This window comes from Mus musculus, chromosome 11 (genome assembly GCF_000001635.26).
Source record: "Mus musculus strain C57BL/6J chromosome 11, GRCm38.p6 C57BL/6J".
Taxonomy (NCBI): domain Eukaryota; kingdom Metazoa; phylum Chordata; class Mammalia; order Rodentia; family Muridae; genus Mus; species Mus musculus.
The window spans coordinates 5,761,558-5,785,846 of NC_000077.6; the positions used below are offsets into that span (position 1 = coordinate 5,761,558).

Sequence of the window (24,289 nt, forward strand, 5' to 3'; positions counted from 1 at the left end):
GATATTATGTATTTTGCCATATTCTATTTCATTTCCAAGATGTTGGCTACAATCTATTACACAGATTTTGTGACATACCACTAAGTTCTTTACACTTGGTCTTAAACAGTTCGATGTCTTGGGGAAAGGGAAGCAGAGTTTAGCTTGGGATGTGCACTTTCAGGCTGAGTCTCAATAGCGGCAGTGCATTGAAGCCAACTAAGTACTACTGAAAATGCAGCTCTCCAGACATGTAGATGCATCTGTGCTCAGCACCTACGCGTATTCAGAAATATCTGTAACACTTCTGCCCAGAAAGCATATAAAAGTGAATGTATACTTACAGCGCTGACAACCACTAAGCTCAGGAGTTAAGTGACAGCCTGGGGAGGAGCCCAGGGAGGGGCAGAGAGCATAGCGTGTGGCACCTGCGGTTTCAGGCATGTCCTGGTGCCCAGGCCCCTCGCCTAGCAGAAACCAGAGCCACAGGGCCGTGACCGTGGCCGAGTAACTGACCGTGCGCGACTCCGTGGTCAGACCCAGGACTGCTGCGCGCACTAGCTACCCACAGCGCACCGCGGCGCGCACGCGTAGAGCGCCGTTCCCGGCGTGCAGCGTTGCGGCCCAGGCGGCCGTCTTAGTCTGCCCCGCAGGGCCGGTGGGGCACGAGCAGCGGGAACATGGCTCTAAAACGGATCCAGAAGGTAAGAGTGGCGGAAACGGGGTCCTCCCGCCCGTCCACTCTGCGGGCTGTCGCAGCGAATAGAACCCCGCGGCTGAGGTGCGGCAGGGCGCACTGACACTTGCCCCGCGCGAGTTCCGCCGCGGTCGGCGCAGACTTAGGAGGTGGCTGAGTGCCTCTGGCGGGCGACTCGCGGGGGCGGAGTCATGCGACCGGGTCACGTGCGCGCGCAGCTTTGGGCGGAGTTTAGGGAAGCAGAGGGGTGTCTCCCAGGGTGCCTAGCACGAGAGGCTGAGCTGCGGGAGAATTTCATCCCGTAGGTTTGTATTAGCCCATTAACCTAGAGCCTGGTAATTGCATCTCAGAAAAAGAAGCCACCAATCCACCCTTTACCATTTGTTAACGTTTTAGCCTATCCACTTTTCGTCCTTTTCCTAAAGAAAATTATTTTATATTTCTAAGTTGTTTTTTGTTCCGTTTTGGTTTGGTTTGGTTTGGTTTTTTGAGACACGGCCTCCTGGCAGACCCAGAACTCGCTATGTAGACAAGGCCAGCCTCAAACTCACAGAGATCCTCCTGCCTCTGGTTGCCGAGGGGCGTGCACCACCATACCCTGCATTATACTGTAATTTATGATCCATGTTTTCACATAGTATTAATAGTTGGAATTTTTTTAAAGATTTATTTATTTATTTATTTATTTATTTATTTATTATATGTAAGTACACTGTAGCTGTCCTCAGACACTCCAGAAGAGGGAGTCAGATCTCGTTACGGATGGTTGTGAGCCACCATGTGGTTGCTGGGATTTGAACTCCTGACCTTCGGAAGAGCAGTCGGGTGCTCTTACCCATTGAGCCATCTCACCAACCCTAGTTGGGATTTTCTATACTGCAAAATGGTATTTATAACCTCTTTTTTAAAGGATTTGGGGCCGGGCGTGGTGTTGCATACCTTTTATCCCAGCACTTGGGAGGCAGAGGCAGACGGAGTTCGAGGACAGCCTGATCTACAGAGGACAGCCAAGGCTATACAGAGAAACCCTGTCTCGAAAAACCAAAAAAAAAAAAAAGATTTGCTCACTTATATGTGGGTGTAAGGTGCCCTGTGTAGGTGCCAAGAATCATACTCAGGAGCTCTGGAAGAGCAGTTCATGCCCTTAACCACTGAGCCATCTCTCCAGCCCTATGACCCTAACTTTTAGCATTAGCATGATTCTTTCCACCAAGTGGATCCAGGTTATGTGTCTCAATTAGATTTCTGTCGCTGTGATAAACACCATAACCAGAAGCAGCTTGGGAGGAGAGGGAAGCCAAAGCAGAGACCTGGAGGCAGAAACTGAAGAAGAGGCCATGGAGCAGGGCTGCTTGCTGGTGTGTGCCAGTTTGCTTTATTCTATACCCCAGGACCATGTGCCAGTTAGGGCACCGTGCACAGTGGACTGGGCTCTTTCTTCTACATCAGTCAAGTAAATGTCTCAGACATTTGTCTACAGGACAGTCTGATGGAGGGATTTGCTGGGTTGAGGTTACCTCTTCCCAAATGACCCTCCAAGTCGATTGACCCCTTATCAACTTAATATACCAATAGATTGTTATTAAACCATAATCTTTTCTTTTTTTGTTTATCCCCAAGAGCTCATAATAATATCACAATACAAAATACATTGCAACTTTTAAATAATGTGCTTGGTTTTTCTTAAGTTCTTTTGTGTATTGGTGTTTCCTCTGCATGAATGACTGCATCGTATACATGCTTGGTACTCTGTGGAATCCAGAAGAGGGTGTCAGATCCTCTTGGACTAGACCTTCAGATGTTTGTGAGCTATCATGTAGGGGTTGGGAGCAAGTACTCTAGCCACTGGACCATCTCTTTGGTTTTCATTTCAACTTTGTAAAGTCCCAAAGTCATTAAAAAACTCAAGCACTTTAAAAGGTCAGTTTGGAGAGACGTCTCAACAGTTAAAAGCACTTACTGCTCTTACCAAGGACTTAGATTTGATTCCCAGCATCCACATAGGCCCTAGGCAGACAACCAAGAAGACAGAGCTGGTCATTTTAAAGTGTCCAAATCAAAGTGGTGGGATCCCTTGATAGGCTCAGAAGAGCATTGTTCATTAGGCTCCTCAGCTGGTTTTTTCCTGTTTGGCTCTAAAGCTTGGCTCCACAGTGGTGTTACCAGGATATGCTTCTAGGCAGTTTGATAGCTGTTGGCCTAGCTAGGCTCATAGTGTGAGATGCCTCTTAGTGTATTAGTCAGGGTTCTCTAAAGAAACAGAATCACTTCTGTTGGGAGATTATGCATCAAATTTATTAGAGTGGCTAGTGCAACAATGACTGTCTCTCTATGGAAAGTTGAAGGATTTGGTAGTAGTTTCAGTCACAGGCTGGATGTCTCTCCTGGTCTTCAGTGTTCTTAGAATTCCAAAGAAGCAGGTTCTAATACTAGCAAAGGATTGCAGCCTAGATGAACTTGCCAGCAAGTGTGAGAGTGAGGCCGGGCGTGGTAGCGCACGCCTTTAATCCCAGCACTGGGGAGGCGGCAGAGGCAGAGGCAGGCGGATTTCTGAGTTCCAGGACAGACAGGGCTATACAGAGAAACCCTGGGGTAAAAAAAAAAAAAAAAAAAAGAGTGAGAGTTAGCAGGCAAATAGCAATGGACCTTTTTCTATGTCCTTTTTTGTGGGCTGCCACCAGAAGGTGTGGCCCAGGTTTAGGGTGGGCCTTCCAACTTCAAATGATCCAATCAAGAAAATCTCTCACAGCTGCTTACATTTTAATTGACTCAAGATTTAGTCTAGTTGACAATCAAGATTGTCCATCACATTATAACCAGGCACTCCAAAAGGTCTCATTTTGACTTTCATTTGGTTCTTAGGTACAAACTGTTGCTCATCTCAAACGCTATATTTAGTGTGTGTGTGTGTGTGTGTGTGTGTGTGTGTGTGTGTGTGTGTGCACACGCCACATGTGTAAGATGCCTTTGGAGGCAAGAAGAGTGTGTTGGATCACCTGGAGCTTAAGTTAAGTGGTTGTGAGCCCCTTGAAGTGAGTGCTGGGAACAGAACTCTGTCTGCGGGAAGAGCAGCAAGTGCTTTTAACTGCTGAGTGTCTCTAGTCTGTCCAGGAACTCTTGGCCATCTTGAATCCACCTCTGTAAGTAGCCTCCTGCCTGGACTTCTTTCCAGCCACCTCCTAAGGGCTTCTGCCAGATTAATCAAGGCCAGAGGACCAGTGTGTACAGGCAGCTTCCAAGGCATAGAGCAACCTAACTCGTGTCTCATGTTCTAGGAACTGACTGATTACAGAGGGATCCCCCTGCTCAGTGTTCTGCGGGACCTGTGGGTGATGACTGTAAGTATCCTTCCAGATTTCAGAAGGCTCGCAGCCAAAGCCTCCTGTGTCATCAGACACTCTCCCCTCTGAGCAGTTCTTAGGATATCTAATTGTTTTCCTTTCATATACTTATGAATTGCTTTTTGTTTGGTTGGCTTTTGCTGTTTTAATACATGTCTTGTTCAGTAGCTGAGGCTGGCCTGAACATACAATGTAGCCCAGGTTGGCCTCAAGCTGTAATCTTCCTGTCTTATTCTTCAGATTGCTAGAATTATAAATGTGTGCCACCTTGCCCACTGTAGATTGCTTTGTCTTTTCTTTCTTTTTGTTTTTGATTGGTTTGGTTTGGTTGGGTTTTTGTGTGTGTGTGTGTGTGTGTGTGTGTGTGTTTAAAGCTTAAGGATCACTTTGCATTGTGTTAGAATTTGAGAACAGCAATGGAACAGGTAAGCTATAAAGTTTGATGGAGAAGAGAAGTAGTTCAAGAAAGCAGGTGTGTTCAGCGATGATGCTCGCTGCTGCATGAAGTTGGGAACTGGGTTCTTCAGAGAAACAGTGAGAAAGTTTAGACAAGAGGCAGTTTGAGCATGCTTAGGATTTTGGCTAGTATCCAAAACGATAGAAAGGGTTTTAGAACTCAGTAAAGTGGGCAGAAGTGGTGACAATCTGTAAGTTACTGCCTGAATTGCTTTCTCAGTGGAGACCATGAGCTCATATCAGTGTGACTGGTCATGTTACATTCCAAATGGAGCCTGCGCCATCAGAAATCATTCTTTCTCTGCTGAGTCATGAGGAAGGCAGGTTGTCCCAGCTCAGACACGGGACACTAGTGCAAATGGTACACGGATAGTTTTTAATTATTTAATTTTTAAATTATTTTACATGTATCTTATTATTTTATCTATATGTATGTCTGTACACAACAGTGCCTCCAGAAACCAGAAGAAGACACTGCATCCCCTGGAATTGGAGTTACAGATGGTTGTGAGCTACCATGTGGGTGCTGGGAATTGAACCTGGGTGCTCTGGAAGAACAGCCACTGCTCTTAACCACTGAGCTATTTCTCTGGTCCCTTCACTGTATCTTTAGAGACAGGGTCTCTAGCTGAACCCAGAACTCACCTTTTTGGCTAGACTGGCTGGCTAACTACCTAACCCCTAAGTTTTACTATATACACACACAGAGAGAGACAGACACACAGACACCATTGCACGCTGCCACATCTGGGTGCTGAGATGCAAACCCAGCCCCTTATCATTTACAGAAAGTTCTTCACCCATTGAGTCAGCTTCATGGTCCTGTCATTTTTATTTTTGAGACAGTGTAGATTGCCATAAAATTTGAGCCCCCTGCAAATGGTATTTTTATGTAATATATATTTTTCTATCACTTAATTAAAAAAAATTTTAGGACTGGAAAGGTGATTCAGTCAGTACATAAGGATCTGAGTTATATACGAAGTACATTCCTGTCTTCCTAGTTCCACTGAGATAGCTAATGGGTAAAAGCATGTTCCATGAAAATCTGGCAACTTGAATTTGATCCCCATAGCCCATGTATAAGTGGAGAGAAGCAACTGATAGGGTACTGTCCTCTGACTTTCACATACACCCCATGGCGCATGAGGGTCTACACAGAGATCACATTCATATATATATATATATATATATATATATATATATATATATATACACACATACATATACATATATATACACACACACACACATATATATATAAAACTTAAAAACCAAATAATTAGCATGAGATGAAATTAAAACAGTCAAAAGCAATAGATGTGATATTTTCAAGCCAGCAAAATGACTCAGCAGGTAAATGCACTTGTTGCTCAAATCTGATGACCCAAGTTCAGTCCTGTGGCACCACGGGCATGCAGCAATAATGAGTTATCTTTTTTTTTAAAGATTTATTTATTTATTTATTTATTTATTTTATATGAGTACACTGTAGCTGTCCTCAGACACACCAGAAGAGGGCATCGGATCCCATTACAGATGGTCATGAGCCACCATGTAGTTGCTGGGAATTGAACTCAGGACCTCTAGAAGAGCAGTCAGTGCTCTTAATCACTGAGGTATCTCTCCAGCCCAGCAATAATGATTTAAAATGTTAAAGTGTTATCTTCATTAGCTCAGGCAAGCATCTGATTGAAATGTTGAGGAAGATCTGTGAGCCAAGGAGTTTCGGAAGATTCTCTTCAACCCTGTGTTCTAAACATAAGGGTTGTCTCTGTCTTGCTGACATGGACTGGACTGAACCTTTAGAATATTTGAGCAGGTGACAAGAAAACCAGGAACGACAGGTCCAGGCCTTAAACCTTGCCTTACATCAATATCTGTCATGAATTTATAGGAGATGGATTTTCTTGAGAATGGAGATCTCTAAGAACTCACAAGCCCACCACCGCATTAGTGAAAAGACAGTGCTTACAGAGGCTCTGGAGTCCTTGCCCTGAAGTACTCTGGAGCCGTGGACGTGGCTGTTTGAAGCATTCAGAGAAGCTTAGTGAGCTCTTGTGTACTAGGGATAAGCAGAGCTTAAGTAAAGACAGCCTGAGACCCTGGAGACAACAGGAGTTTTGTTTTTTGGGTTTTTTTGTTTTTTGGTTTTTCGAGTCAGGGTTTCTCTGTATAGCCCTGGCTGTCCTGGAGCTCACTTTGTAGACCAGGCTGGCCTCGAACTCAGAAATTTGCCTGCCTCTGCCTCTTGAGTGCTGGGATTAAAGGCGTGCGCCACCACGCCCGGCAACAGGAGTTTTGATATGAACATTTGGCTGCTGAAGGGCAGAGACTTGACAAAAACAAGAAGGCTTCGAGGTTTGTTATCAAAACCTCAGAAGACTGCCTGGGTCACTAGGTAGGATGACATGGGTGACCAAGAGGCCCCACAGCCTGACCAAGACGCAGAAAAGCGCTTGCCAAGAGCAGCATGTAAAGAGGCAAAGCCTAGCTAGGATGCAGTTTCGTGCCGAGCGCTAGATTGCAGTCGCCATGCTGAAGAGCCCTTGCTGCTCTTTCAAGGAGCCTGAGTTCAGTTCCTACGACCACTTGGACTCCTTAACTGTCTTCAGTTCTAGTTCAGGGGCTCCAACACTGTTCTAGCCTTCTAAGTACCAGAATTAGTCTGGACCAAAAAAGATCGGAGGGAACTTTAACCTCAGTTCTGAGAGCTGCTCATCAGTGTGCTCATTGTAGGGTCTTGCTGATGCCTCAGCAGGGCTGCACAGGTAAGCATTCCCGATTGGCAGCAACTGCCTAGGAAACTGAATTTGGATCTGTGTCATGTTAGTAACCTATAACCCCGGCTGCAGCAGCTTCTAAGGAGCCCTGGAGTCCTAGTGAGTGCTTCTCCAAGCCCCACACTTGCAGTCGGTGTCAGAAGCAAGGCAGCCTTGTGTGGAGCCTGGCAGCACCCTTCCACCTTCCCCGAGGAGCCTTACATGCCTGTCTGTCTTTTGTCTTGGAGTGTCCCACTGGCAGGCCGCCATCATGCGCCCGGTAGGTAGCGCTGCTGCATGCACAGCTCTAGGTTCTTTCTGGAACTTCATCTTTCCCACAGGCATTGATGTCTTCCTCTGTCTTGTCCTTCCAGAATGACAGTCCTTACCAAGGAGGGGTTTTTTCCCGACCATCCACTTCCCTACAGATTATCCTTTCAAGCCCCCAAAGGTGAGGCTGCCCCCAACGCCCATACGGCTCTGATGAAAGGACAGCTTATGGTGACTTTCTCTTGTCATGATAAGAGAGAGCGGTGTGTGTACCTTTTCCCAATGCTCTGCCATTACCAGTCAGTGGTCAGCCTGCTGAGACTCCTGACATTCACGATTAGCCTTATCTTACAGTTTCTCTTGCTGTGATAATGTCATGACTCCTAGGTCACATCCTATCACTAAGGGACATCAGGACAGAAACTCAAGCAGGAACCTGGAGACAGGAACTATGTGCAGAGACTATGGAGGAATGTTGCTTACTGATTTGGCTCCTAGTGGCTTGCTTAGCCCATTTTCTTATACAACCCAGGATCCTTTGCCTATGGGTAGCACCACTCACAGTGGGCTGGGTCTTCCTACACCAATCATTAATCAAGAAAATGTTCTACAGATTTGCCTACAGGCTAATCTGGTAGCCATTTTTTCTCAGTTTAGTCCCAAATGACTGGCTTATGTCAAGTTGACAGAAAACTATCCAGGACTGTTGTGGTAAGTGGTTTCCATAATGAAGTCACAATTTTAAAGCTTCTTCGGGTACCAAGATATAGAGTATAAAAGACCTGACCACTGTAGGTGGAAGGTACCAGCGGTCTGAAAGAGGAGGCAACAGTGAGGCACGATTGTGCATACCTTTAATTTAACTTTAACCCCAGCACTTGGAAGACACAGGTGGATCTCTGTGAGATTAAGGCCACCCAGAGCTATAAAGCTATGCAGTAAGACTCTGTATCTTAGTCAGGGTTTCTATTCCTGCACAAACATCATGACCAAGAAGCAAGTTGGGGAGGAAAGGGTTTATTCAGCTTACACCTCCACATTTCTGTTCACCACTGAAGGAAGTCAGGACTGGAACTCAGGCAGGTCAGGAAACAAGAGCTAATGCAGAGGCCATGGAGGGATGTTCCTTACTGGCTTGCTTCCCCTGGCTTGCTCAGCCTGCTCTCTTATAGAACCCAAGACTACCATCCCAGAGATGGTCCCACCCACAAGGGGCCTTTCCCCCTTGATCACTAATTGAGAAAATACCCCACAACTGGATCTCATGGAGGCATTTCCTCAACTGAAGCTCCTTTCTCTGTGATAACCCCAGCCTGTGTCAAGTTGACACAAAACCAGCCAGTACACCCTGTATCAAAAAAGGTGGGGAGGGGGAGGAAAGAAAGAAAGAGAGACAGAAAGAAGAAAAAGATGAGCATCCAGTTATAAAGCAGCTAATGAGGGGGGAGTGTTGTTGTTTGGGTCTTTAGTTGTATATTGGAGTGTTTTGGGAAATGCAGTATATTGGAGAAAATAGACCAGAGTTACTAAGGGTCTGTTAAAATAGCCACAGATGGCAGCAGGCAGGTTAATGAAGATCCCTAAACTGCCCTTTATCATTGTAGAAGAGTCTTCAGGCTCTGGCCTCCTTCCTTTCGATGTCAGACAGAGTCCTCAACTGGTATGGTTTTATACCTGCCCCAGGGATGTTAAGAGAGGGTCCTGGGGGAGGCAGGTGTGCTACGGTGCCCAGCCCAGTGAGGCACCTGGGACCTGCACACCCTGGGACCACTCCTCTTCTCTCCTCTCCACACTAGAAAACACAGAGGTGAAATCACCCGCTCATGGAGCCCGAAAAAGTTAGTTTATTTTGTTGTTAAAAGGATTTCAGACAGTCTTTCACATACATACCTGTTGTAGTGACAGTTTGAAGTTTTGGATTCTTTTAAAAAACAGAAATATCATCAGGCTATGTTTTTGTTTTAATCCCAGGTATGGGATATGGGGCCGCTTCAGATTGTCCACAGCAGCTGACTATGATTTGCCTCATGCTCTTGCAGGGGCATGATTTTGCCAGCTGCAGATAGTTTCTACAATAGTCTTTTAGAATTCAGGGGAATTTTTCAGAGGATAAATAAATGCTAAGAGCCAGTCAGTGTTGGCACACGCCTTTAATCCCAGCACTCGAGAGGCAGAGGCAGGCAAATTTTTGCGTTCGAGGCCAGCCTGGGCTACAGAGTGAGTTCCAGGACAGCCAGGGCTACACAGAGAAACCCTATCTCCAAAAACAAAAAAACAAAAAAACAAAAACAAAAAAAACAAAAAACCAACAACAAAAAATTGCTAAGCTCCTGTGAGGCAGATTAGGTTGGTGGTTGGGTGGGTGGTGGGTGAATGGGGGGGAGGTGGTTGTGTGCTGGTTGTCACTGGTTGTTTGCCATGGTTTGTTAAGTAGTCGTCCACCAAGAAGAAAGAAGAAATTAGATATCCTGACAGAGACAGTCAAACTTGCCCTAAGGAACTCGATGCCCTATTCAGCAGGAAGTAGTCTAATGATAACATTGTCCCTTTCCTTTCTATCTTTTTTCTCTCTCCTATCTAATATTAGGAGGTTGAAAGGGTGGGAAAAGAGTGGAGAAGGGTGGGAGAAAGAAGAACCCACCAAATAGCCAAAGACCAGCTAGCCCCTGTGTCTTAGTTTCATTTCTGTTGCTTGAATGTAACCTGACAGCAGTGACTTAGGGAGAGTCTATTTCACTTCACAGCTTCTGGTTACAGCCCATCATTTCAGGGGAGCCACGCAGCAGGAGCTGGAGACAACCAGTCCCATTGTGTCCATAATGAAGAAGCAAAGTGGAACGGAATGTACACATTAATATTTATTTCATATATTGTACATGCGTGTTTTGCCTGCCATATGTATGTGCACTGTTTGCATGCCTGGTGCCTGCAGAGGTCCGATAAGGTGTTGGATCCCTTTGCAGTGGAGTCGCAGTCCATTGTAGCTGCCACATAGGTCTTGGGAACTGAGTGTGGGTCCTCTGCAAGAGCAACAAGTGCCCATTGACCACTGAGCCAGCTCTTCAGCGCTAGTGCATGCATTCTTAGATTGAGCTCCCATTCTCTGTTTGTGTGCTGATGAGCATCCTCAGCCTAGGGAGTAGAGGTCTTCCCAGCTCAGTTAATGGAGTGAAACCAATCCCCTACAGGCCATCTTGATCCTAACAGTCCTTCATTGAGACCCTCTTCCTATGGGACTCTAGATTGTGTCAAATTGATCACAACTAGCCATCACACCATTCTCTCTATAAAGGCTCAGAGAACAATTCCATCAATGAGCAGGAGTGACCTGTGTAACGACCTGTGTAACAGTAGAATGGTTAACCTGCTCTTCTTGCTACCACCGCAATGTTGTGGATTCTCAGATGAAAGACACACACACACAGCCTTCTATTTAATATGCCCTAAGAAGCTGGACAGCTGGGCCACTCCCAGACTTACACATTGCTAGTGCCTTCCCTGTAATACACATGAATTGTTACTTACCAAAATCTATAATTCATCTCTGCTACCCCAGAGCCAAGTGGGGGAGGGGCCCCTGGGACCGTTCTTCCCTGCCTCTTACATGGCTGTATGCCCTTGCTTTTCAGATCTCAGCCTGATCTTTCTGCTTCCCTAGCATGGTGATTCTAAAAACCTCTTCCTCCTGGGGGTTCCCTTGCCCAAAAAAATCTAAAGTCCCACATCTGTCTCCCTGTCCATCCATTGGCCACCAGCAACTTTTATCCACCAATTGAAGCCAAATGGGGGAAGGGACCCTCAGTGTCTTACAGGCAGACATGTGGGTTTACATGTAATTTTGGAAGCCAAATTAACACAAATAGCATTAGATCCAATTCACAACATCTCACCCTTTTTGTCCATTAAAAAGGCCTTTTCTCTCAGATATATAGTGAGCATAGTTGCAGCAGTTATGTAAACTATAAGGTATGATATACACTAATAATTCCCAGCCCATCAATCTTGTTAATATTGGTATATTACTGTAACATCTATCCTAACTTAAAGAGTTTACTTTGTTTGTTTGTTTGTTTGTTTTTTAGTTTTTTGAGACAGGGTTTCTCTGTGTGGCCCTGGCTGTCCTAGAACTCACTCTGTAGATCAGGCTGGCCTCAAACTCAGAAATCCACCTGCCTCTGCCTCCCAAATGCTGGGATTAAAGGCGTGCGCCACCATGCCTGGCTAAGAGTTTACAATTCTATAACTGAATTATGTTCTGATTTTAACTTGCATTATCATCTGAAAACCATCCTATTAAATCTACATCATCTTCCTTAGTGCTAAACAACTTAAGTTTGATTATGAGACTATAACCAGTCTTCAACCCCATCCAAGACAAAGTAAATATTACCTGAATATATAGGAAGCACAAAAACATAGCTTCAAAAACTTAAACAAATTATAGAGACAGCTGACTACCTGGACAGTCTCCTATTTCTCAAAGCGTCAGAGCATCTGTCCTCAGCCTTCTGGGCCATAACCATCTGACAGACCTTAAGTGAAGCAGGAATTATGAAGGACTAGCTCACTCTGTCTTGGCAGAGCTAAGCTGCCAATTACCCCACTATCTTGTGTCCTTTCCTTTTTGTCTGTAGATGAATTAGGGCAGTTCTTGTCCAGTGCCTACCTTGTCACAACTGGAACAACTCCATATGGAGGTTATGATGCTCAATATCTTATTTGAACCATGAAGAGGGCGCTGTAAGAGCTGACATGCCTCCTAGTCAAAAATCTAATAATAATGAAATGATTATAAGTGCTCTATTCTGTGGACTTCTGATGTTTTTGAAGACTATATAAAGTATATCTGAACTGTTAAACCTTGACTACTCTTAGCTATTTCTATTTGAATAATATTAAAAACACTTTTACTAAAATTAAATCAGAATCTAATATAACCATGAGTTTACTCCCTGGCCCTTTACTTGTGTTACTTAATCATCCTAAACAGTTTGTAATAACAGCTATAGAAGGACTGGGTCAAAGCCTTGTATTCTTAAATGAGTTGCATAGGGACAATGTCTATCTAAGAATAACAATATTAATTTCAAATTTTGTCTCAATATACAAAGATTTATACCAATGAGAACCTTAAGTCTGTATCAATATATAAATTCTGAACCAATGTAAGAAATTTTAACTTCAATTTTGTATCAATTATAAAGATTTCTACCAATGTAAAATTATAGCTATCCAATGCTTTGTTCAAGAATAAATTTAGTAATCCATCTCATATATTTCCTCCCTGTTCAAAATTATGACCATTTCCAAATGATCCCTTAAAATGACAGCCTACCTATAATTTATAAAATTAACCATGACCAGACACCCAAACCCCAGGGATGGGCATGACAATGCTCCACAACTTCTGCTGAATAGGAGTGACAAAATTTTTTTTTGAAGATAATTTTTATTACGTATTTTCCTCAATTACATTTCCAATGCTAAAATTTTTTAAAGTGGGGAGGAGTAAGAAAATTAGAAAAATTGGTTAGACTTAAGAAAGCTAGCTTTAGCATTTGTTATCCAGTCTCTGTATGCTTAGAAGGCTCAGGACTTGACTGAAGTCCTTACTGGATCCATCTGAAAGGCTGGATGAACTGAATTCATTGGGAATCAACAGCTGTTCTTCATGCTGTTTTGGGAGGCAGGTAGCTGGAACTGTAGATCATTTCTGTGTCCCTGCGGATGAATCTTGTCAGAACTGCAAATTCTGCAATATATGAATTTTTTTAGATTTATTTATTTATTATATGTAAGTAAGTACACCATAGCTGTCTTTAGGCACTCCAGAAGAAGGCATCAGATCTCATTACAGATGGTTGCGAGCCACCATGTGGTTGCTAGAAATTGAACTCAGGACCTTTGGAAGAGCAGTTAGTGCTCTTAACCGCTGAGCCATCTCACCAGCCCCGCACTATATGAATCTTACAACCAAACTTTTAGTACTATTAAGATATTCATAAAGATTGTACAAAGTGCACAGAACAGTTAAGGATGAATTTTTGCTCCTTGTTTGAGCAGGTGAAAGGCAACTATCCTTTTATGAGTTAGTTTGACAAATATTCAATTGTAATAGATCTTCATTAGAATCTTAAGGATTCCATAACCAACAAGATTTATTTCTAATTTTAGCTGAAGTTTTGGCTAGAGACATTTTTATGTAACACAAGTAAAGGGCCAGGGAGTAAACTCATGGTTATATTAGATTCTGATTTAATTTTAATTAAATCTCAGGACAATCTCAGGACTCCCGTGTAGACAGCGTTCAAACCCCAACCCCCGCCAGTGCCGCCCTGGCATAGACTTTCTACAATTTCTTCTAAAGCATGAGAATTTTACTCATTCATTCTATTCTATCTATCTCAGTGCCTTTGGGTCCTACATTTGAGATCAAAGCCTGGATTTCTTCATTCCAGTATACTTAAAAGCACTGAAACAATTGCCACTGTACTCCTTCTATCCTTAAAAACAATTAAATCAAACTTCATTCATCTCTATCACCAGCAGCCTCTACTGTCTGCCTCTCTCTGCCTTCAGTACCCTGTCTCTTTACACAGCAGGGGTTCCCAGTAACTCTGAGTTCAAATTCTCTGAGGCAGCCAGAAGCCTTTAAGGGCGGCTCAGGGTAAATCCCCTGACCCAGTTTTGTCTGCCTCAGCATGGATGTGTCTCATCCTTAACCCACAAACCCCAGAATTTTCTGTACCAATTAGCACACCTTTTGTTCTAGTTCCAAACCCACATAGATGTGGCTCAGGCAACACTTCCAGCTCTGCCAAGAAATCAATTCTCCCCACCTCCTTTCAAGTATCTCCAATTAATTTTTAATGGTGAGTTTGAGCCTACAGGTTGGACTCCATCTGTAAGAATAGTATGCTTAATCCGAAGTCTGGCAGGTGTGTGTGTGCATGTGCTTCTTGCTGCTGCCCCAATTTGTGAATTCTCGGATGAAAGACACACACACACATGCAGCCTTCTATTTAATAAGGAGCTCCACAGCTGGGCCACTTCCCAACCTCCACATTGCTAGTGCCTCCCCTCCAATACTCTTGAATAATATTACTTACTAAAATCTATATTTGATCTCTGCTACCCCAGACCCAATCGGGGCAGGGGCCCCTGGGGACACTCTCTGCATGCTCGTACATGGCTGTACACTGTCACTTCTCCAGCTCTCAGGCCTGATCTCTGTACTTCCCTGGCATGGCAGTTCTAAAAACCTCCTCTTCCTGGTGGTGAGGGCTGAGGGTGAGGGATTCCCTTTCCCAGGAAATCTAACATCCTGCCTCTGTCTCCCTGCCCTGCCATTGGCTGCTGGCAACTTTTATTCACCCTCAGCATCTTACAGGCAGATGGTGCAGGTTCCCATGTGTACTGGCTGGTTTTGTGTGTCAACTTGACACAGCTGGAGTTATCACAGAGAAAGGAGCTTCAGTTGGGGAAGTGTCTTCATGAGATCCAGCTATAAGGCATTTTCTCAATTAGTGATCAAATGGGGAGGTCCCCTTGTGGGTGGGGCCATCTCTGGGCTGGTAGTCTTGGGTTCTATAAGAGAGCAGGTTGAGCAAGCCATCGGGAAGCAAGCCAGTAAAGAACATCCCTCCATGGCCTCTGCATCAGCTCCTGCTTCCTTACTTGTTTGAGTTCCAGTCCTGACTTCCTTTGGTGATGAACAGCAATGTAGAAGAGAAAGCTGAATAAACCCTTTCCTCCCCAACTTGCTTCTTGGTCATGATGTTTTGTCCAGGAATAGAAACCCTGACTAAGACACCATGTAATTTTGGGAGCCGAATTAACAAAATAGCATTAGAACCAGTCCACAACAACCTGGGGCTAGGTGTATTGTTGGGAGGCCTGTCTGCGTGCGGGTTATCTTGTTCTTGACATGGCTCTTCACATCAGGGCTTCCCACACTCGGTTGAGCTTACCTTCCCATAAATTGAATACAGAGACATGCCAAAAAAGACACTCAAGCAGTGGCTGGCACCAAGAGCCAGGTGGCAGTGGGTATTTCTCTAATGAGCAGGCACTGTGTAAGTTCAAGTAGGGAGGCGACTACAATGGACATCTTAAGAGAGCAGGAAATTCCTGTGGGGAGAGGAGGCCCAGGTGTTACAGCTGAGAGTGGGGTCTGCAGTGGGGTCTGCATAACCACTATGTGGGCATCAGGTAAGGAACTTGGCAGAGGCAACTTGAGAACCAATTAAAGTTGGCCTCTACCTCCATACATGTTTTGTGTTTATTATTATTATTATTAATTGTTATTATATTGCAAAAGGTAGTGAGATAGCTTATGCGTGTAATCCCAACTTTGGAAGGCAGATCCAGAAAGATCAGGAGTCCAAGGCCAGCCTGGGCTATATGAGACCCTGCCTCAAAAAACCTCAAAAGTCCTAATACAGCTCTGTGCTCCCAGGATTTAGAAGCTTTAGACAGGAGGATCTCAAGCTCGAGACCAGCTTAGGCTGCATAGGAAAAACCTGTCTCAAAACACAAGGCCAGCACGGCGGCACACACCATACACTACACAAGGCCAGCACGGCGGCACACACCATACACTACACAAGGCCAGCACGGCGGCACACACCATACACTACACAAGGCCAGCACGGCGGCACACACCATACACTACACAAGGCCAGCACGGCGGCACACACCATACACTACACAAGGCCAGCACGGCGGCACACACCATACACTACACAAGGCCAGCACGGCGGCACACACTATACAGTTGGGGGGGTTGTTTTGGTTTTCCAAGACAGGGTTTCTCTGTGTAGCCCTGGCTGACCTGGAACTCACTTTGTAGACCAGGCTGGCCTCGAACTCAGAAATCCACCTGCCTCTGCCTCCCAAGTGCTGGGATTAAAGGCATGTGCCACCACCGCCCAGCCGGTGTGGTTCTTAAAAGAGTAAAGGGTTTACCTTTAAAGAAAATGTATCAGTGTTTAGACAAGGATTTTTCTGACCCTAGGAGAAATTGGACAAGACTGTGTGGTTGTTATAAAAGTCACTGAAACAGATAACAGCTGAAGTTTTGAAGTCAGGCCCTGCCTGAGAAAACCATGAGGTAGAAGATCCTCAGATCCGCATTGAGATCTGCACTCACACTGCCCTTGCACACTCTTTTTAAGTATATTTTAGGACTCATTGGTAGAGTTGGTAGGAGGACTGAAGGGAGACCTGATTTGAGAATCAGGTTCCTTAGACAGTTAAAATACACGTGTCCTTGGTGTGGAGAATCATTCATGGGCTCCATATCAACTCTGGTATCAGCTTAGTCTCGTGGGGAGATGTGTATTCAGCCTAGATAGGGCAGCTGTGGCAAACAAACACAAGAATGACACTTCCCAAGGCTAGCGTGGTGAGCAGTGAGCTCAGCTGGGATTACTGAAAGGAACAGAAGTTAGCTCTGGAAGAACAGGTAACATAGGGGTGGCTATACAATCAACAAATGATCTCTCCCAGGCTGCAGTGATGGCTCGGTGGTTAAGAGCATTTGCCTCTCTTCCAGAGGACCCACACAGCACCTCACAACCATCTATAACTCCAGTTTGTGGGTTTCAGACTCCCTCTTCTGACCTCTGTGGGCACTGCACACACATGGTGCCTGCAGGCAAAATGCTTGTGCACAGAAAATAAAAATGAATAAATCTTTAAATCAATTTTCTTGGGGGCTGGAAAGGTGGCTCAGCAGTTAAGAGCACTGACTGTTCTTCCAAAAGTTCCGAGTTCAATTCCCAGCAACCTCATGACAGCTCACAACCATTTGCTATGAGATCTGATGCTCTCTTCAGATGTGTCTGAGAAGACAGCAACAGTGTACTTTCATATATAAAATAACTCATACAAAAAGAAAGAAAAAATGAGTTTTCTACCCTTTCCCAGCAGCCCTCCTTCTGGGCCACCCACTGGCAGAGTTACCCTTCCTCCCCTCCACAAGGGCCTGTCGGGAGGCCCCAGGCCGTGGAGTTCTCAAGTGTAAAATCACAGATGCTCAGTTTCCAGCTGGCAATGGCTATGCCGTTCTCTGCAGCATGCATATAGATGTTACCAGGGCACATCAGCATGTTCCCCACGAGAGAGCTCAGACCCACGGAGATCGTATTAAGGCATGATGTGTGAGCTGGTTGTGGTGGGGAACAGCCGTAGCACTCAGGAAGCTGGTGCAAGATGTAAAGTTATATGCCTGCTCAGGATTCCTCGAGTTGTAGGTCAGCCTGGGCGACACAGACGCTGCCTAAACGTGTGGGAGAGGCCAATACTAAGCATGTGACAGATGCTCTTGTCCAAGCACTACCCAGGCCTGGCCCTGTTTACAGTCAGATCAGGCAGGTTCAAGGTACTGTGTGTGGCCTAAGACTGGAAGGTGAACTCTGGAGAAGAGAATCTTAAAGGGGTGGGGCCTAGGATTACCTGTTAATGGTACATCTTAGTACAACAAATACAACAAAATGTCTATGCTTGGTGGTCAGCCAAAACCAATGATGGCTGAAATAAAAATTTTCATCTGGACACAGTGGCACACATCTTTAATCCCAGCGCTTGGAAGGCAGAGGCAGGCAGATCTCAGTGAATTTGAGGCTAACCTGGTCTGCATAGTGAGTTCCAGGACAGCCAGACCTACATAATGAGACCCTGTCTCATAAAAGCAAACAAAAAAAATTTGGGGGGTTTTGGGTTTTTTTGTTTTGTTTTTCCCATCTAAGCCACCCAGACTAAAGTAGTTAAGCAAAGAGTGAGTGGTGAATTTTATGTGGCTGTTTCTTATGCTGACTGCTTCTTCATTGTAACCATAATTAGAGTTGGGTTTTTTTTCATAGATATTTGGGCTTCTGGGTTCATTCTCCCACTCTGCTTGTTAGTCACGGCATACTGCATTGGGAGGTTGGCATCAGTCCGCCATGTTCAAAGTGAAAATGCAGTAAGAAATGGGTCTGGGTGCTTCTACTTCCCGTAAGGCTGCCTGCCTGTGTGTGCCCCGTTAGAAACTGCGCTGGGTACACTGCCAACACAGCTCAGCAGGAGCTACTTCCTCCTCACTTGGATTATTTTCCAGATCTCCCTGTGGCTTATCTGACTTCATGTCTTGTTTTTACAGGTTGCTTTCACTACCAGAATCTATCACCCTAATATCAACAGCAATGGCAGCATTTGCCTGGACATCCTGAGGTCACAGTGGTCCCCAGCACTGACTGTGTCTAAAGGTAGAGACACTGGCATGGACTGAGCATGCTGGTCTACTGGTCCCCCTTGCTGACTAGTGGACACGGAAGCTGAGGAAGAACAGATGGCTTCCCCAGATCACATAGCCCTGCCCAGTCCTGTGACTCCCTCATTCTCCATGCTGTAAGGCGATGAGGGCATTGCGAAGCACAGTTCCCATGCCAGTAATTCTCAGCCATCAGCTGTTCTGTGATGCTCCGAACTGTCACCTGGGTACAAGAAGATAGCATCAACTTTACTTGCATTTTCACCTAAAAGTCGGAAAGCAAATATGAAACTTTTTTTCATCTGCAGACCAGCAGACTGTGAGTCATCTCTGAAAGGTCAAATACATGGCCTGGGCTCTAGTGTGTAAAGACATTTTCCTTTCCCAAAACAAGTTATAATGAGCTTATTGGTGGACGGCATTAAGAATTCAAGCTGCACACATATAAACAAAGCACTTGAGAGTTCAGGGCCAGCCTAGGAGGGACCCCGCCTCAAAAAAAAACAAAGCAAAACAAACAAAACAAAACAAAACAATCCAATCTACACCATGCTATAGAATGCTAGGAGCTCTGGAACAGAGATTGAGTACGGTAGGGCGTGCGTGTGGGACGAGCCACCCACAGCCGGTATGAGGAGCATAAGGCTCTGGGCACTGGGAGAGGCCTCAGGCTATGGGGCAACGGGCAGGGCAGGCTTTGGAATGAAACAAACAAACAAGCAAACAAAAACAAAAACCAAGAGGCCTGCAGAGGTAGATATGGTAAATCCAGAAGGACAGAACTACCGTACTGTTCAGGATCACAGTGTACCCCACACATCTAGGAAACATTTGCCAGAATGCCTCTTTTCTGGGTTGTGCCTCAGGGAGGCAGCCTAATCCCACTGCCCAGTAAAGGCAGGGGCAGCCATCAGAGTCTGCTAGCCTCCAGGGCCAGTGGCATCTTAGGTAAGGAGTCAGAAAAGATGGAGGGAAAGGGGGTAGCAGCAAGGACACTTGAGAAAGGACAGGCAGCCCTGAGTGCTGTGGAGGGATATCTACAGCCCTGGAGTGCCAAAGAGTTGAGTGCCTTCATTAACGGAGCCTGCCCTTCCCACGGGCAGCTCTAGCTGTAGGAACTACGGTTAGGACCTTGGGCTCGATGAAGCCAGTTTGTTTTGAGTCATGGTAGATTTAGGGCAAAGCATAAATACTGTTCTCTGCATTTCATCTGTTGCTCAGCAAGACCTGGTAAAGTATTTCCTTTGTCCAAGTCCTCTGACATTGTCCTCAACACAGGAGGGCACAGAAGCAGCGGTGAGGGCACAGACTGGTCTTGCAGTTCTGGTTCGGAGTCTCTAACTTCAGCATTCGGAATTCCTGTCTTCTTGTCAGTAGACAAGGCTGCTGGGGCACCAAAGATGTGTGGTGTGGGTACAGACGGGCGGTTGGAAGAGTGTGAAGGATGGAAGTGAAGGCCAGGACCACGTGGAGGAATCCCAGAACAGTGTGCTGTGACTACACTATGACGTGTGTCCTGCTGGTATTTTAACATCAAATATTATCGCGACTTGAACAGAATCTTTTTGTTGTTGTTTTGTTTTTTTGTTTTTGTTTTTCGAGACAGGGTTTCTCTGTGTAGCCCTGGCTGTCCTGGAACTCACTCTGTAGACCAGGCTGGCCTCGAACTCAGAAATCTGCCTGCCTCTGCCTCTGGCTCCCGAGTGCTGGGATCACAGGCGTGCGTGCGCCACCACTGCCTGTAGCAGAGTGTAGAGGGGACAGCAGAGTGTAGAGGGGACAGCAACTGTGCTTGAGGATGCTCACTGGGCGCACGAGGAGCCCACACCTCAGGGCCTCGGCTGACTGACCCTTTCCTTTCTTCCTAGTTCTCCTGTCTATCTGCTCTCTGCTCTGCGACCCCAACCCTGATGACCCACTCGTGCCAGAAATAGCCCACACTTACAAGGCCGACAGAGCGAAGTATGCGCCCTCTTAGGGTTGGCTTTGTGTGCAGCTGCCCAGGTTCCCACGGACATCTTCCTGCCCAAGCCAAGCCCATGTATGCAGTGGGTGTGTCCTGGGCTGAGCCTCCTGCCTGCCTTTATAACTAACATGTCCTTTGGCCAGAGGAGGGAGAAGGGATAAAAGTACTTTGCCCTGTTGGATAGATCACCAGCTAGCATTGCTGAATCCTAAAATCCTGGCAAGCCCTGACCTGAGGACAGCCACATCAGTGCTCAGTCAACAAAGGACTCAGAAGGATATGACAAGAAAAGTCAGGGTTAAATTAAAAGGTTTATGAAATAAATAAGAGAGTTGCTTGGACACCCCCAGATGAGCCAGTCAGGGTGGGGAGCACTGCCAAGGTTAGCTTGCTGATAAGATAGAAGTCTGAAGTGTGTAGCTGTTTGATCAGAAGACCCAGCCCTCACTGCCAGCTGTGCACACACTGGTTTCTAGACCCAGACTTGTAGGCCTCCCTCCTGTGGCCAAGCACAATGGTGCACGGAAGCTTGGCTGCTGAAGCACATGCAGGAGTCACTATCAAGTGTCGAGTCTCTGAGCAGGGGCTCAAGTGTGGTGGTCCTGCTAATGGACAGCCTAGTATGTGGCTGAATCTGGATTTTGTTGTTGAGATTTTTATGTATATGGGTGTTTTGTCTGCATGTATGTATGTACACCATGTGCTTACAAAGGCAAGAAGAGGGCATTGGATCCCCTGGAACTAGAATTACAGGTTGTGAGCTGCCATGCAGGTACTGGGAATTGAACCTGGATCCTCAAGAAGAGCAGCCTGTGCTCTTAACCACTGAACCATTTCTCCAGCCCCCAGTATTCAATCTTTTAAAGATTATCTTCAATAAGTCTTTTAGTTGATAAGGTATTTTTATCCAAAGAGATTAGTATATAGTATAGTAAGTGATTTTTTTTTCCAGATTTTTTCTTGAGGTCTTTATAAATCTGATTTCTTTAGTGGTTTCCCAGTAGCAATCAAAGTACGTTTAAACTGACTGGATTTGAAGAGTTTTTGCTTGTTTGTTTTGGTGGTGGTGGTGGTCGTGTTTGAGACAGATCCTGTCAGTGAATAGCCCTCTCTGGCCTTGACTGCCTACCTTTGCCTCTTGATGCTGGGATTATAGTGCACCACTGTGCCTGGCTTAAGCTGTATTTACTTTAACATTTAGTAGGACTGTTTTAGATAGACAGAGCTATTTTCTCAGCGTCCTCTACACATTTCTAATTTACTGTTGTAGGGCATCAGTTCCCGTAACACTATGAGGGTAAATACACATACGTACAGAGCCCTCCCTCTTACCAGGCCCTTGAGCCTTACATAGGCTTGTCCAGTCCTCCTGACAGCCCCACAAAGTAGATGGTGTCTGCATGTTCTACCACAGTTAGTTATGGAGGAGCAACAGGAACCACCTACCTACCTCATGCCTGAAGTGCTACCTTTCCATGGTGGCCTTTGTCTCACTCTCCCATCAGCCCCAGATGCCTGACAGGCAGCAGCCTCCCTCTCGTTCTCTGCTCCACACTGAAAGGATACTCATTTCAAGTGAGCTCTTGCTCTGTCTGCCTTTTTCTTCTAGGTAAAACAGACTAGCAAGAGAGTGGACACAGAAATATGCTATGTAAGTGCCTCGAAGGCTCCATGGAAGACCCTGTCCAAGAGAAGCTCGCCCCACAGAGTGACCTTCCTGTGAAGCTCTGAGCTCTTGGCTAAGGCACTCTCGGAACATCCTGTGTTCACACATGTGTTGGCACTCACCTCTGTGGCTGCAGCATGTTGGTGCCACTTTTAGCCATTGTGGCCTTGACAGTACCACACCTTTGATACTAAATCAGCAACCACTGTTATGATCTACAGTCTTCCTGGTTACACTAGAATCTGTCTGGGGAATCAAGCCATGCATGCCTCCTGTACTTGTCCTCAAATGGTGCCACTACTCACTGTGACACTCTAGAGGGGCCCAGTCTGCCCCCTGACCACCTGCCCTTTGCCTTTAGAGCACAGTGATTTCCTAGGGGCCCAGACAGAGTGGGCTCTCTTCATACTTTGTCTGCCACAGAACCATGTCCTAAGGAGTGCCACTATGTCCTGGAGGCTCCTAGAAATTGGAACAGCCTCCCCTGAAAGCCATCTTCCGCCACGTTCCTCCATAGTGCTCCATGCTGCAAACAGCAAGCGAGGAGCATTGGGGCATTTAAAGCACATAACACCCAAGGAAGAATGGGATTCTCAGACAAGGGGAGATTCGGGTTATGCTTGTGTATGTAATGAGGCTTCCTCTACCGTCTTCCCACTGGAAACTTAACGTGAAATTCAAGCATAAGCCATTCACAAACTGGAACACAAGGAAGGAATGGGACTTTAAATGGTAATAAAAATGGTCATTCCTTCAGAAGTGACAATTGACATTTAAGTTTCCTTTTTTTCTCTTAGAAGAAAATAAACATAACAGGTCCTTTTTTTTTTTTTTTTTTTTTTTAAGATTTAGTTTGGGCTGGTGAGATGGCTCAGTGGGTAAGAGCACCCGACTGCTCTTCCGAAGGTCCGGAGTTCAAATCCCAGCAACCACATGGTGGCTCATAACCATCCCTAACGAGATCTGACTCCCTCTTCTGGAGTGTCTGAAGACAGCTACAGTGTACTTACATATAATCAATAAATAAATCTTAAAAAAAAAAGATTTAGTTATTTATGTATATGAGCACACTGTAGCTATCTAGTCCCTACTTACCAGGTTCTTTAGAGATGTGATTAGTCTTTAACTACTTGGCTTCTTCTGTTGGCTTTCTGGTGAAGCACACAGCTTAAGAGTTCAAAGCTTTGAGATTAATTACCAAGGAAAACATAAGAGTGAGTGTATCTGTGAGTGTAAAAGAATTGCTTTTTTGAAAGGATTTTTATGTAGCCCGAGTAGGTCTTGAATCCTCTTGTTTTAAGTCTTCTGGCTAGGAAAGAAATTTCTAGAAAGGACTACAGAAAGGGAGGAGATCCAAAGAGTCTCCACAGAGGGTCATCGCCGTCGTCTTGTTTTTTACATGAGCTCTTACAACATAGTCCAGGCTGGCCATACCAAGAGAGAACAGGTATACCCATAACACCTTAACTTAGTCTTCTGATTTGATTTTAATGCTGGTTTATTCCCAGGGAATAGTGATTGGTGAATCAGAAAGTGGAGAGAAGAGAAAACTGCCACTAAAAGACTAGATAAGGCGTTTGAGAGCAAGGAGAAAGAAGTCCGCAGATCTAACACTTGAGAATCAGCCAAAGGAGATTGGTTTGCTTTAAAAGCACTCAGCTGGGCATGGTTATGCATACCTAGAACCTCAGTATGCAGGAGGAAGTGGAGGAAGGAGGTTCAAGGCCAGCCTCAGCCACATACGACTGTCCACAATAGAAGTTAGCCAGTGCCCGGGAGAGTACTGGTCTCAGCACTTCAGCAATGTCCTATATTTGCACACATTTAAGATGTCCTTACCACAGTCTCTTTGGGGGCTTAGTCTTTGTTCCTTGCTTCTCAGCCTATTGAGAGTTACT

General features: G+C 45.5%; 1 protein-coding gene and 1 long non-coding RNA gene across 6 annotated transcripts in view; one reads left to right on the plus strand and one right to left on the minus strand.

Moving 5' to 3' along the window:
• The window catches only part of Urgcp (upregulator of cell proliferation), a 48,960-nt gene extending 48,141 nt beyond the window's left edge, over positions 1-819 (minus strand). For 4 of the 5 annotated variants that reach the window (NM_001361589.1, NM_001361592.1, NM_001077661.1 and 1 more), the window contains exon 1: positions 324-819. Coding sequence is in view for 1 of the 5 variants with exons in the window: in XM_011243754.3 (XP_011242056.1) it covers positions 324-423 (100 nt within the window). In the remaining 4 variants the exon portion in view is untranslated. The remainder of the gene's footprint in view (positions 1-323) is intronic. The other variant, XM_011243754.3, reaches the window with a different exon arrangement.
• Ube2d-ps (ubiquitin-conjugating enzyme E2D, pseudogene) lies at positions 593-23,153 on the plus strand. The gene is made up of 7 exons (NR_015577.1): positions 593-683; positions 3,952-4,014; positions 7,329-7,515; positions 7,610-7,686; positions 18,649-19,078; positions 20,628-20,800; positions 22,335-23,153. It is a non-coding gene; the product is annotated as a ubiquitin-conjugating enzyme E2D, pseudogene (long non-coding RNA).
• Positions 23,154-24,289: the final 1,136 nt, after the last annotated feature.